Raw genomic sequence first — 15745 nt, forward strand, 5'->3', positions numbered from 1 at the left:
ACCAACCACATTCCACTAGCTAACCATAGTTCTGAGCAGAACCAGATAGTTCAAACTCAGTCCAAGTTCTCTCAGTGGCTATCTGATTCCAATTCCACAGCAAGGTTTCCCTTCGCCTGTACTTAAGGGCCTAGCTAAAGTACAGCATGAAACTTCAAAAAATTGCAATCGAGTTGTAAAGAAGACAGACAAAATTGTGGAAAACGTTAACTTTTTATTAATAATAATAATTTGATAAAACTTGCTCAGAAATTATAAAACGTGCTTAGCAGTTTAGAAACAGTTTATACCTGCTATTGGTGTTATCACTTGGCTGATGTTCTTCCTCAGACCTCGTGCTTCAGCAAGAACTGGGGAGGCACTCAGCAGCGAAGGTCCAGAGGGGTGTGCTGTTTCACTTTCCCCTCACACTTGCTACAGAGCCCCAGGAGCAGGTCCCACCACTTTCCCTCATTGAAAGGGCAGCCCCACTCCCAGAAAGCCTTGCAAGCAGTCCGCTATACCCATCATTTTTATCTGTCTTGATGGTCGCTGACACAGGCCCACGTGTGCTCACCCCTTGGGCTGCCACCGCTCTCTCTCCTTCTTGGATCAGACTTCCGTAACAGGGAGAATTGATGTGTGCAGGAGTGAATGGGGCAGCACTTGGCCTACTGGCCCTAGCCTAAAATATTCAGTAGAGTCCTAATATTGTGGAATCCAGAGTTTCCACAAACTCACAATTTTGGTAGTGCCTTACCTATACCTCATCTCATTTCTGGTTGAAACCATCACTGCATTCTTCAGTGTCAACTCTTCCTGTGGTTACTAGATAAGGCATACACTTTTTAATTAGCACACGCTACCCTGTACAAGTTGCAGTCTTCAACATCCAAATAACTGTGGATATACATTGGCTCTTGGTTCCCCTAAAGCCTCAAAATGTAAAACGTCACAATAACTTTCTGATTTACTTTTGGATTCCCTTTATCCTTCTCTTTGTTTTAGAATGAAGAAGTTCACATCCCAAGTTCCATCTCTAGCTCTATTGCTTTAATACATTCCTTAATATCTCTTAAATTTTCAGATGCTCCTCCTAAAATCTCTTTCTTGGGCCCACTGTACAATCTTGGAATGCTTACCTATGGTAAAACAACTTGCATTTATAGTTACATGTAATCAAACCGTGATCTTATCTCCAAGCACATGTTGCACCTTTTAAAGCAAATTGATCTTCAAAGGAGATGCTGGCAAACGGGTTCCCACTTATTTCATGAACCCAAGGGCCAAATTCTGAGACATTAAGAGCCATATTTATAGTAAGGAGTTACTGCTCTGCTAGCCATTCAGGTAACTATTTACTGCGCTGAATCAATAGGGTCTGTGAAAAAAAATTAAAATGCCCAATTACATTGGCTTTGCTTAAAACAACCCCAAATCTCCAGGGGGAATGCAGATAATCAAGATTTAACTGCATGCAAAAATCAAAAACATTTGCACCAAGAATTCACTTACATTTAGCATTTTAAAAAAATGCAGAGTTTGACAGCATCCTTTCATCATTTTCTACAACATCTGTAAAGAAGCAGCTTTGCACTTTTAAAACAAATTACATTTATTTGGTGTTGTATAATTTTATACTTCAGCCAAAATTATCCTCTGACACCTTCAGTTCATTTTTTGTTAAAATGACAATTAAAAAGACACAGGTTATGAATAAAAAAAAAATCACCAATTGCTCAATTGCTTTTGTCAGTCAGGAAAAATGCACAAAATTCCAATTAGACAAAAAAGTTAGATTGCAACCCAATGACAAGATGCAAATCTGTTATACATGCATTTGGTAAATTATAAGCTGGCATTTACTATATTGCTTTCTAATATATAATACAGTATTCATTTATCAGTCAACTGGTTACTGGCAAGATGCATTTTCCTCTGTATTCAGTTGTAAACATAATTTGAAGAAATGTGAGGGTTGCAATTCTGCTTTTATTTACTTTACGGATGGGGTGAGCAGACTTAAAAGGGCAGCACCGGCACTTATACTTGCAAAGATTAAAAATAACAAAATCATCTTGATAACACAAGCAACAGACTTTTTAAAAAAAACTACCCAGTTCTTTGAGGTGAAATACTCTTAATATTGACATATGCTAAAAGTTACCAGTAGTCCATAAATTTAAAAATGCACACTGTTTATTGAACACTAGAACTTTACCAGACTCCATCCAGCATGCCTTGTGGATTTCCTTCAATCACCACAGGCAGTTAAAAGTTGAATTCAAAGAAATACCACCTTGCCAACAAGAACAATACCAGCATGTTTTAACAGTCTACGTTACCTGCCAGTACTTACTTGTAGTGTGCCTCATCTCCTACAGGTCATTCAGGCAAAATACTCCTCAGCCTTAACGTTTCATTCTGCAATAGGCAAGCTTAAGGATACTACCTAATCCATCATATACCTGAAGAAACGATTTACAAGTATTTTCTCAATAATGGCTTATTTCACATGCAGTGGTTCCCATTTTCAGTTCCTGGTCTGATTACGCCTGAGTTCTCCATGTTGTCTTCTTCCACTGACGAGCAGCAAATCAGATTTGGTTTTGTTGCGATCAAATGTCACAGAAACAATAATAAAAATGATCAGGGTAATACACTGTATGGCTGCTAGTAAGAAGAAATAGTAGTCCATATGGCACTTGTTGATATTACCTGATGGGGGAGTGAAAGAAAAATAATTGAACTTTAGAAAATTCAGTTAATTCAAATTAAGACACTCTACAACATAAATGATTTTCTAAGATCAGTTTGAATCAACCAAACCAGATGGCTTAGATGCTCCTTTAATCATGTACAGTAAAACTCAGAATCCAGTACCTGATTGTTTGGAAATCCTAATGGTTTGGCTTCTGGCTCACTCATTAGTGCACCTAGTTCACATCATCTGTAGATTTATAGCCCACAGACCTACACAAACCTGAGGTGCAATTGGAGTCGACGTCAGGAACACTAAGGATTAGGAACGTGAGCAGGTCTGCAGCTGGAGATGAGGTCTGGAGTGCTTGTATATTTCAGCTTGACAAATGACTTTGAAAGTGTACAGCTTTTGGATAAGATTGATGCAGTTCTATAATAATTTGGCATGCATTATACAAGAAAGAATAGTACTTTACAGCCAATCAAGTATTTTTGAATTGAGTGACCATTGTACAAAATGCAGTAACCATAGTGAGCTTGCAAAACCAGAAATGGAATTAGATACTGTTAATCAGCTGGATCCAACATTAACTATTTTAGATATAAGCTACAGTATTTCACAAAAATGACAGATGTTGAACCTAAATTAATCCCTTAATGCTTATTTAAAAATAGATTTAAATAATTTGAAAGTCAAAGTGGGCACTTCTTTACATTTGGCAGTAAATCAGTATCTGGAATAATCTCTGTTGGAGATGTATATTTATTGCATATTTACCTTAACCTAACTGACAAGTCATGAATTTCAATTCCTGCTGAAGTATTTACATTAAAAATATCATTGCTTTGGATTTCACTCTTATAGCAAACTGTTCAATTGTATTCAAATGTTCAAGCTACTGATTTATAGAAATAATCGTTATTTAAGATGGACATTTCTTGAAAACAAATACAGGCAGTCCCTGGATAATGTAAAGGTTTCATTCCCGAGAACTGTATAAGCTGATTTCTCCATAAGTCAGGAACATCAGTTTTCTATAGTAACTCACTTCATATCGTTCTACATACACTTGTTATAATTCTTTCCTTTCAGTGAATAGTCACTCTAGTAGTACCCATAATTAAACTAATGGAATATATACTGTATCTAGTCATTAATGAATACCATGAAACATTTTATTATTATTACTAGCTTGAAAAATTCTTTAAAACTGTATGGGAGAATTTGTGTAGTAAGGCAGGTCATTTGTAACCCAGGGAGCCCCTGTAGACACTTAGAATTGTATATCAAGTTTCTAGACCTCTAAATAAAATATTTCATTTGGTTTAAAAATACACTTTACTCCCACTGGAATTACAATCCCTTCACATCCATCATATTTAGTGTGATAACCAATGCATTCAAACCAAAAATGCAGTGACCATTGTTTTAAATAACTACATTGGGACCGAGGCCGAAAGGCAACTTGCACTTGCAAAGCACACTTCACTGAATTACAGGAAACACCCATTAAAATTTGGGGACTAAGATATAGTACTGTAACAAAATTATGCCAAATTATGAAAATGAAATATATGCAAAATCTAAAACGGGGAGCTCAATGATTTATCAAGTTATAATTTAAATTCCCTGCTACACTAGAGCAAGATACTGCTCCTTTTTATTGATGTTGAGAAATTTTAGTATTGCTTTATTCCTCCTTTTGACAAATCAACTGCAATTGTTCAGCACCGTGAAATATGGTGCAATTAAATCTAACACGCTATAAATTTCTGATGCATAATAATAGTGACGCCAAAGAAGCAGTATAGCTTTTAGCAAAGCACTTTGGAATAGATCCACCTTCCTTTTAGAGATTAACATAGGAAAAGGGCATATACTGCCCAGTGGAATACCAGTCCCTTTCAGCATCGTGATTTAAAGATGCATTAGTATAAAATAACCTGGAATTTAAGCACATCTTCTTTACTTGGCATAAGAAAACAGGATAAAAAGAAGCTACTTTTAGAGCTTTGCTTTCTTAAAAACAATGTATGACTGAACAAAATAAATACTCAGGAAGCTGGAGGTAGGGAAAAACACATACTAATTGATATCTTTATGAGGTGGAGTTTGATATCAGAGTGAGAACTGAGAGTGCCACTGGCAGTGGGACAAGTGACAAGGGAGAGAGAGCCACTGAGAATGGGGTGAGTGAGCAAGGCTCTGAAACACTGAATGAGGAGGATCCTATTTATCCTGTTTTCATTAAAGGAAATTGGCCTCCCTTAGAGTCCAGAACATGAAGCTTGTGAAGGAAAGCTGAATTCTAGCCATAGAAAAGAAAAAAGTGAAAAGAAAAAAAAAGTGAAAAGAAAAACTTCAAGAAAGTGAATAATCAAACCATCAGGCCCAAGGCAGGTATGCAAGATAGAGCAAGTAAATAACTCCTTGAGAGCACGCAAAACTACTTCTGGCACAGTAAACTACAGAATTATACTGATGTAGTGAAGTGAGCACACCGCCTTTTTATAACTGCAATGCCTGTTTTTGGTTGAAAGTAGGCAAAATAATATTTACTAAGATCCATTTTTTACATTTGGAATTTTGAGATATTGAGTCTCAGATGGAAAACAGCAAATGTAATTGATTTGCTTATACAATGGCATGCATCTGCAAACTGGAACAACATGAAGCAGATTTTTATTCACATTAGGCAATAAATTTGGAAGGAAGGTAACAAACATAAGCTGTTTGGCCTGTATAACAGCAAAGCTAATTACAGGGAACCCTCAAGACATGTGAGGACGTGCAGCTTTTGTCAGAAATAATTATCTTAAGTATATCAACTCAAGTCTAGCGACAAGTTAAAAAGTCCTGATCAACAGCACAGCACTGTTTAAAATACATGACACTGGATTTTGATTGATTCTTCATATTCAGTGGTACACAGGTTTGGAAGACCAGGTGTGGTCTGAGTTGAACTGGTTTATTTGCAGTTTAGTGTCCATGCTTGGATTATAAAAGTTGTACATTGTATCTTATTATCACATCTGATTATAAATTGGACTAGATTCTGATGATAAAACCCTGAGTGCTCATCGTTATCAATCAGTAAAACTGTCAGCAGCTTCAGGATTTCAATGCATCCACAGTTTTTTTTTTAAAACAAAGAAAACCCCAAGTTGTCAGTTATTCAGCACTCCTGTGTGGAGTGCAATATTTGGTGATTTCTTCACTGTAATCAAAGGGGAAAATCACAACATGAATTTAGGTTATTTATGAACAGGATCTTTTTAAAATATGGAGAGTATCTTATGCTATATTACACAAGGTCCAAGAGTTTCAAAATGGCATTCTTGGCATTAATTACTTCACAGTAAACTAAAAAACTAAATTTAATAGTTGTGTACTACAATTCCCTCAAATACTAAGGGCATTGATTGCTTTATCATATTTCAGCATCCAGTTCAATCATGTTTAAAACTTCTATTTTTGTGTTGTGTAATATTTTAAAAATGTTATTACAAATTGGTGATTTGACATATTGCTCAGCCAATATGGCCATCAAGGACTCCTTTGTATTCATGCCTGTCATTGATCCATGTTGGAAAGGGGGAATTCCATCCCACAGAGATCATTGGATCTTTGCTGATAGGCTTCCGTGAAGTCAGTAGTGAGCATTGCTTCTTCAATGCTGACAGCAGATTCTAGAACATGTTAAAAGATGCAAAGGACATGCTGGGAGACAACTGACACAATATTTTTACAGGACAGAGCACAGACTTGCTTTAATCTGACATCTGATACAGCTTGGCACTCTCTTCAGGGCATCTGTGACATGTGAGCTGATGGAATGGGCTGGATCATGATGCTCACTAGTTCACAGTTCTAACTGCAGCTGCTTTGCAACATGGAAGGTAGCAGTGAGCTGGAGGTGTGCGACCTCCTGTCCCACTGCTTAACTATGCACTAAGTTCAAGGGCAAAGATCAGACACACTGAGCTGAAGAGCCAGATATGATTTGCGTCTGTCAGAGGTCCCCTTTTATTTGGATGAAGTTTCAGACGTATACAAGAGTTAAGTGCGGATAAGTTTTGTTTTACTAATTTGAATCACTTAGATTAGTTAAGTAGTCTTTTTAAACTATTTAAATCTACTTTAATTGTTTTGAAATGTCTCTGATTATCAGTGAAAAAGGTCTTTGACTGCAGCAATCTGTCAAGAGGCATCAAGATTGCTTGGCAAGGGAGTTGGGTGGGGAGTAGGTAGGATATGCCATCGGAGAGAAGAATGTAAAATGCTGGAGATATCAGGTCAGGCATTTAAAAAAGAATTAAAATCAAGGGTAGAGTACTGTCCTGCGATTCAAATGTACATGAATAACTCATCAACACAAATCACTGATAATAAACATATACACCATTGAAAACTAAGTATTTTAATGGCTTAATAAAAAAAGAGATGCGAAGTCAATTCTTAAGTGACTCAGTTGTAAATTATATTATAACATAATGAACGCCTCAGCCCACAAAGCAAAACCCTGCAACAAATGTCATGGTTACTACAAGGTATTTCTGACAAAAAAAATGCTTTGGCACTGGACCCTTTTTGGAATGAAAGAAAAATTACTCTTCTTCTGAAGCAACTGGAGTCTGACAAATATCAATGTGAAGTTACATCATTTTTTCATTCTAATTCAGCTTTCATCTGGATCTAGTTACTTTGTTATTTAGACTGGGGTTGAGGATTTCTTTGCTAGGTCTTGAAAATATTGAAATACACAAGCATTAGATTATTCCTTAAGCACAAATTCTTGAATAATTTGATAAATTAAATTGCTGCTGTTTCAATTTGGTCTAAGTTGTTAGTGGAGAGAAACAATTGTCAGATGGATGATTTCAACTTCAGAAGTTCAGAACCTGGTGAAAGTATCATTGGAGAATTTAATCTTGCGAATGGAGATTTCATTATGATTTCAGAAAGGGAAAATCCTGAACTTAAACTGAAGTGCATTATTGATCTTGCACTTTCGTTTCTTGATCCTGGCAAGAAGGGGGTGCAAATAAGCACTTCTGTAGCAGTTTCAAAGGAGGCAAAGTTGCAGATGGGCAAGGTTACAAACAGGATATTGAGAGACACGATAGTGGGGGAGTAAGCCAATGTAAGCTATCATCAATCATGGCAATAAAATAATTTGAGACCATGATCTGAATGCAGTATCCACTTGGAGCTTAAGAAATTTCCTACACAGCACAATATTTTTGGCATTGTCCTACATCAAGCTGTTAATGCAACACATTTTTTTGTAGTGAAAGACCAATAATCAGAAATGTTAATTCTGTATCTATGTCCACAGACGCTGCCTGCCCTGCAGAGCTTCCTACATTTACTATTTTTATTCCAATACCTTATTTGCACTTTCTACTTTGCTAATAGTTTACTAGGTCTTGCATCGTCCTTGCTCATGGGCTACTATCAGTGTTGGCTAGGTGATGGAACTCGTCTCTGAGCTGGAAAGTCATGGGTTCAAACCATCTCCAAGAGTTGCAGCAAATAATCACATGTGACACCTCAGGACAATACTGGGTGAATGCTGTGAGGTCAGAAATGCCATCTCTTGGATATAAAGCTAAACAGAGATCAAATCTACTTCCTCAGGTGGATGGTAAAGATCAAATAACACTATTTAAAGAGAACTGGGGCAGTTTTCACAGGATACTGCCTAAATTTTATGCTGCAAAACCAATTAACTCTGGTTTGTGATACGTACATTGTTGGCAATACGTCGATTTCTTTGTTGCAATAAACATGCGTAAGTAGTATTTAAATGCCAAGGGTATTCTGCAGATGTGAACCACATCATATGTCGCCAAGTTTTTTTTAAAACTATATCCTCTGATGAGCACTCTACATCAATTTTCCATCTGACCTACCTCTTTGGATTCCTGCCAACCATTTTACATTTATCTCAAGTCTGTCATCTACTGGTCCAGTTGTTTAAAAACTCTAAAGCCTACAAAACTGGTTGAAATATTGCAAAATACTTTCTGAAAATCCTCTTATAAAATCAGCTGCATTTCCAGGGGTTCACTGTCAGTAACATTTTTGTAAAAATTGCACTTCAGTTTAAGTTCAGGATTTTCCCTTTCTGAAATCATGACGAATTCTCGAACAAGATTTGCTTTTCTGAACTATTCACTTGTAATCCCAAAATATCTTCCCAAATTTGGATCATGTTAAACATATTGGTCTGAAAATTCCTGGTGTGTCTTAGCTCTATTACAAGTAATGTCTTTACATCAGTAAAACTTGTGGGAACTTTTTACAGGGTTAGGAAACAAAAATAAACCTCATTAATTTGACTTACAGTTCTTTTAAAACTTGGTACAATTTATTTGAACCAGGTTATTTTCCCCTCACCCTTTGCTATTCCTGAAAACGTGATGGGACTGATTACCTCTTAGCATATTACCACATCTTATGGCATAAAAGGAGGCCATTTTGGCCCATTGAGTCAATGTCATCTCACAGAATGACCCCATTCCCCCACATTTCCATGTAACCAACTCTTTCCACAGTTTTATTAACTCACCCCAGGTTTTTCCATTCACTAACACAATAGGAGCAACTTACAGCAGCCAATTAACCTATCAATTCGTGCATCTTTGGGATGTGAAAGGAAACCAGAGTACCTGGGGGAAATCAATGTGGTCTCAGGAAGAACATGCAAACCCCACACACACAGCCCTAGAGAATCAGGATTGAACCCAGGTTACTGGAGTTGTCCAGCTGTGGTTCTACCATTGCGCCATTGTGTTACCTGGTATTTCTGTCCTCAGCTTCCAATTTTCTATCATTCTTTAATAAACCAAAATAAATTTCTTTCATCTTTTGGTTAACATGGATACATTACCAAACACCTCTATAACTGGAGGCTCCTAGCAAGCTGGCGTTCTATATTTTCTCAGGATTCATTATTCCACATTTCATATGATAACATGAGCAGGAGTAGGCCACCTAGCCTCTCAGGCCTGCCTAACCATTCAGAATGTTCATGACTGACCTGCCCCAGGCCATAACTCTTCCTTTTATACCAGTTCCACAAAGCCCTCAATTCCCTGGATCTTTCAAAAGTTCACCTATTTCTTAATAGAAAATTACAGCACAGTACAGGCCCTTCGGCCCACAATGTTGTGCCGACATTTTATCCTGCTCTAAGGTCTATCTAGCCCTTCCCTCCCACATAGCCCTCCATTTTTCTATCATTTATGTAGCTATCTAAGAGTCTTTTAAATGCCCTTAACTCCTTCTTTAAATAATTCCAGGGAATGAGCCTGCACAACACTCTCCACCCTCCAGGGATCCCACACTTACTCAGCCACCCCTCATCCTTTCTACATATCCATTTAATTTCTTGCCAGTTTCTTTTGATATCACTTGCCAATTTATTCTCATAATCATTTTTCTTCCTCCTTATTAGATTTTAGGTCCTCCACTGCTGGTTCCTGAAAAATTTCCAGTCTTCTGGCTTGTGCCACTTTAGTTTTTGATTAATGCAAAATCTAGTTTACGATTTAACACTTACCTTGACTTCCTTTATTAACTATGGATGGTTCATCTTTCTCAAAGTCCTTTTTTCTGATTGGGATAAATTTATGCTAAGCGTTATGAAACAATTGCTTAAATATCTGCCAGTGCTAATCTACAGTGCTAAAAACTTAAGTTAAATAAGTTTCCTTTAACTTATTTTCCTTGTCCACTCTACTCATCTCTTCCTTCATACCTGTGTAATTGCTCTGTTTTAGTTTGAGGACAAAGGGTTGGACCAGAGGTATTTGCCCTCAAATTGTACCTGGAATTCAGCCATGCTGTAATCACTACTATGAGAGCTCTTCTTAATCCTACCCAATTATACATGACCAAATCAAAAATGGAGTTATACCTTATTGGAATCTTTGTACTCTAGCGTCCATATTCATTCTGAGTGTTTGGTTTATTAGTAACAATTCTTTTTGTACTCTTACATAATCTATTAGATATTTTAAACCTTTTGATTTAATTGGATTTAATTTTTTAAATATTAATAATTATCAGCTATTGATAGTAATCCCCACAAGGTAGCAAATTTTGACAAGGTCCCACATGGGAGGTTAGTTCAGAAGAAAACTTCACATCATTGTTGATCATAAGATAGGCTGTCAAAGCTTGTATTAAAGATTTCAGTTCCTTTAGAGTTGAGATCATCCTTACTCCTAATCAGCTTTATTTATCATGAGGATAGGTAGTTTGATACATTACTTATATGCTACAGATATAGTTGATTTTTATACGAGTGTCTCAGTCAAGTTTCCTAGATACCACCTGCTTTCATTTGACATCTGCAAGATTTTCTCTGGAAAGGAATATAAATGTGTTTTAATTTTACACATTAAAGAAGTAGCATAATGAAAATTCTACCTTGGTGTTTCACTATTTGTGCATTTGTTAACTAGATATGAAAATTCTTTCAAAGATATGTCATCTATTCATTGCTTTGGACCCATCTCCATTAACTTAGGCAGTCCATATTCACCTACATCTTAAATACCTATGATCAACTACACAGGATAGTTTTATTTCCTTCTGAACTAAGGAAGCCATCAATAATGGAAATTCAACATTTAAGCTGTGTCCACTGTGAATTTTCTTTCGATCATATAAGGTCCACCTAATATATTGCATTAATATTTCTTCTTTTCCTCCCTTTCCATTTCTCACCAAAGCCTATGCACTATTATCAGTTTTATATCATGAAAAGACTTCAATAACAGATAGACAAGCTGAAACACACCATCCACCCTAAAGCAAGAATTAACAAGCCTTGAAGATTTATGGGAACGAGCAAAATACTTCTGAAGTGGTCAAAGCTATTTTACTGGAAGCTATGGTAGTGCAAAAACAACTTATTTTGGAATTTGAGAGGGAAAGACAAAGCTGAGAAAGAGAGAATTTGTATTGGCCATCAGACATTCAGATTTTTGCATTACAATGTTTACAGGCAACTAGTTTTGCAGAAATATAAAAGGGTTATAATATGTTTATGCAATAAATTAAGTACACAGTAAATCTGATTTAAAATAACTTCATTGAGGGAGAACAAAATAATGTGAGCTAATAACTATATCAACAACTTCCATTATGAACACCTCTGGATGTGGCAAAGACATCCCAAGCCACTTCAAAGGTTCACTTACATTACAGAACAAAGGCTGAGCCCAGAAAGAGATTTGAGATGTCCAGGAGTAGGTTCTACTTAATGTTTCTTAAGGTGAGGTACAGAGAGAGAGAAAGCCATTTGAGAGGGAATTCCAGGGATTGGGCTTTGACAGTTAAAGGCAGACCACCAGTGGTGATGTAATCAAATTAGGGAATGATCACGAGGCCAAGAGTAACATCTCAGAGGTTTATTGGGTTGGAGATTGCAGAGATAGCGAGGGGCGAGACCATGGAGGGATTTGAAAACAAGGATTAGAATTTTAAAATGAAAGCACTGCTTAACCAGGAGCCAACGTAGATCAGGAGGCAGAGGGGTGATGATGAACGGGACAATGGGAGTTAGAACATGGAGAGCAGGGTTTTGGATGACCTCAAGGTTGTGGAGAGTAATTTGAGTACCAGCCAGGAAGGCACTGCGATAATTGAGACCAAGAGTAACAAACGCAAACATGAATGTTTCAGCAATAGCAGACTTAACAGGCTACACCATTTTTTTTTAGTTATTGACCAGATGAGAATCAACAATGGCATTATCCTCACGTTATATGCCTTCAGTGATTTATAATTTGTGATGTTAGTTTTCAACTATATACATGAATAGGTTTTTAGAGTTGTGGAGATAACGTATTCAGAATGATCATCAGAAACAGCTAAATTCATAACAATTTTACATTTTGATAGAACTATCTTTGTTATCTCGATGATTTAACAAGAGTTTCTGAACCTGTACCTTTTCTGCATTCGGCCTTTGCAGAGAAGTGTATGCAATATTAACAATTATCCTATCTGATTTAATTTATTGTATCAAATTAGCACTTATTGAAAGTGGTGGGTATTAACACTGATTATAGAGCTTATTTATTAAAACAACTGATTATAGAGTATTCTGAATCAGTTAATCACCTTTAATCAAAGTCAAGGAACCAAAACAATTTGATCTTTTATGTACGGAAGTGCATCAAGATCCAGGAATTAACCAAAGGTAGATTAATGTCTTTAAGTTTTCTGTGAAGCAAAAATGTGTGAAAGAATCCTTCACTGGAATTTGGAGGAATGGGCAAGGATCATAATAATGTATCAAATGCACCCTGAATTTTCCTTTCAAACCAAGAGTACATTTTTTTTTTATAATTTTCATTTATTTACCTTGTTATATTTCAAAACCTTATTGTATTCCCAAAGCTTGTTTACTCACCAAAGTCACTTTTGCAGTTCATCCAACCAATTCCGTCCACCGACACTAGGGCTAGAAGTCCCGAACCAACAAAGGAGCCAACTCCAGTAAAGAAAAAGAATAGACCCATGATGGCACTTTGCATAGATTTGGGCGCAGCTGAGTAGGCAAACTCCAGCCCTGAAAAGAAAGAATGGTGAACATTTTACATGCAACTTAGTGGTTCCATGTAAGCAAGCATTCAGCTGAATATGTATTAATCTTTGGTTTGCAGAAATCACTTTCCCCCTTGAATAAAGTAGTAAGCAGGACACTTTTCCCATTACAAACCATCCTTTCACAAACCAATTGTTATTTGAAAAATATACATGGAAAACCAGCTACATTTTAATTTTGAACTGTATTCTTGTTATAAATACATTTACGATAGTGATCTGCTAAAACTATCTAAATGTTTGCTAAAATAGTAGTGTAGATCCAAATCAGAGCTTGACCTTATTGGAACAGATGCAGTGCCAGGTTTGAGTGGTCATCCCATCGACTTTGATTTTTTGATAACATACAATGCAAAACGGTCTAATAGTCCCAAAGAAATCCCTCTGACACAGACGTTTAAGTATCTAATTTAGAAAAACTCTTCTGATCAGAATAATTTGAATTTGATCCATAAAGGTAGTACGAATTTTACATTCTTTAGAATTTTTAACTGAGAAAGCAGAGGGTTAGATACTGAACTGAGATATAGTCACTGAGATACTGTCACTGAATCCCTCCTAGAAATTTCCACCAACAATGCCCTTTTCTCCTTAGTTAATACAGGTAAGAAATATTCATTTTAAGACTTTGCATGTCCTCTGTCATTTCCTTTCACCCTTATGGAAACACTTTAGCCCTGAACTATTTCACATTTAAATCCTTTCCACTTGTCTGTTGTGGGCCTATCTGCAAGTAGTTGCTCTCAGTCTACTTTTGCCTGGTCTTGTCTTATGATATTGAAATTGCCATACCCCCAATCCGGCACCTTAATTTCCAGATCATCCTTATCCCTTTCCATAACAGCTTTGAAATGTAGAATTATGGTCACCATCTTCGAAATGCTTTCCTACAGATGCTCCAACCACTTTCCCAGCTACGTTCCCTAAGATTAGGTCCGTTAATACCCCTTCTCTAGTCAGACCATTAGCACACTGGCTCAGAGCTCTCCCAGATGCACTATAAAAATCCCACACCCTCTGAACCCCTCACACTTAGAGGTATGGTTAATATTGGGAAGTGGTAATGTCTCACCACTATAACCTTATTACTCTTGCATCTCTCTGATTTGTCAACATATCTGCTTCACTGTCTCTTGCTGACTGTTAAGAAGCCTGTAGTACACCACGGGTAAAGTAATTGACCTCTTTTTGATCTTACATTCTACCCATATGGCCTCATTTGATGATATCCTGCCTTATTATTACAGTAATGGACTCCCTAATCAATATTGTAATGCCACCTTTTTATATTCTGCCCCCATCACACCTGAAGATTCTATACCTCTGGAGTGCTGAGTTGTCAATCCTGTCTTTCCTACAACTATGTCTCTGTGGGAGTTTTCACCTATGGCAGTGAACTAAAAAACAACTTGAACATTTCCCAATGTTAGTTGCCTGTGGGCATCTGAGCGGTCTTTTCATTGCCACTGGAAAGCATGGGAATGTGTCTCAACTTACTTTGAAGTATACTTTTCATGCCAGCCACAGCAACAGAACAGTAGAGCCATGGGGGGAAGCAGATGCACATCTGCACTGTCTGGCTGCCCCCACCCCCTGCATTCCTGCCCACACATCTATTCCTATGGTCTAAATGGCCCCAAGATACTGTGAGTACTGTTTTCATAATGTAGACAGATCAGAGCTCTGATCTCTGTAATGAAAAGTTGCTGCAGGCAATGACACTCGCAGAACTGATCTGCACAAACTGTCCATTGATCATTCAGCAAGCAAGCACAATGAGGAAGCAAAGTGGATGTTACAGTGAGGATACTTTATTTCTGGGATGGTTGGTTCCTCAGTGCAGTGTTTGCTTGTTTTACTGCGAGTGAAAGACATGGGGCATGACTGCACATTTTTGCACCAATTTCAATTGTTAATGGGGGAATAAGTGTGCAAATAAGTGTAAATGACACCTGCATTAAGGTGAATTGCACTCTGCAGTGGCTGGCCAAATTTCCTGATGGGCAGGACTTCATTCAAAAAATGGGCTCATGTGTGTTAAAACATGCAAAGTATTTTTATGTGCATTTTATGCAGAAAAACCATGATTCTATTTTTCAAGCACATCTTCAATCTTGAACATGATGCAAACTTTGCAGTACTACAGCTACTTGAATGTGAAGAGAACCTTTTTAGTGTAATAACCCAATACAAGTAAATGGCACAATAAATGATGTGATTTTTAAACAGTCCTAGATTCCTGATTACCATCCTCTATTTCCACTAACATTTCTATTGAATATATCTAACATAATTCTTTTAAAAAATATTTAATTTGCTGCCTTTTGTGGCATCTTTCAAAAACAGGGTAGTTTCTACATCACTGATGTAGCTCTGTCTCATTGACATGTTCTCTTGATTGCATAACCGCATTGTCAGATTACTTCTCTGATATCC

General features: G+C 37.0%; 1 protein-coding gene across 1 annotated transcript in view; it reads right to left on the reverse strand.

Moving 5' to 3' along the window:
* Positions 1–250: 250 nt before the first annotated feature.
* Positions 251–15745, reverse strand: part of slc15a4 (solute carrier family 15 member 4) — a 59842-nt gene continuing 44347 nt past the window's right edge. The window contains exons 7-8 of the mRNA XM_052032104.1: positions 13116–13274; positions 251–2697 (exon numbers count right to left, since the gene is read on the reverse strand). Coding sequence (XP_051888064.1) covers positions 2513–2697; positions 13116–13274 — 344 coding nt within the window. The 3' untranslated portion in view covers positions 251–2512. The remainder of the gene's footprint in view (positions 2698–13115; positions 13275–15745) is intronic.

Source organism: Pristis pectinata, chromosome 17 (genome assembly GCF_009764475.1).
Source record: "Pristis pectinata isolate sPriPec2 chromosome 17, sPriPec2.1.pri, whole genome shotgun sequence".
NCBI lineage: Eukaryota > Metazoa > Chordata > Chondrichthyes > Rhinopristiformes > Pristidae > Pristis > Pristis pectinata.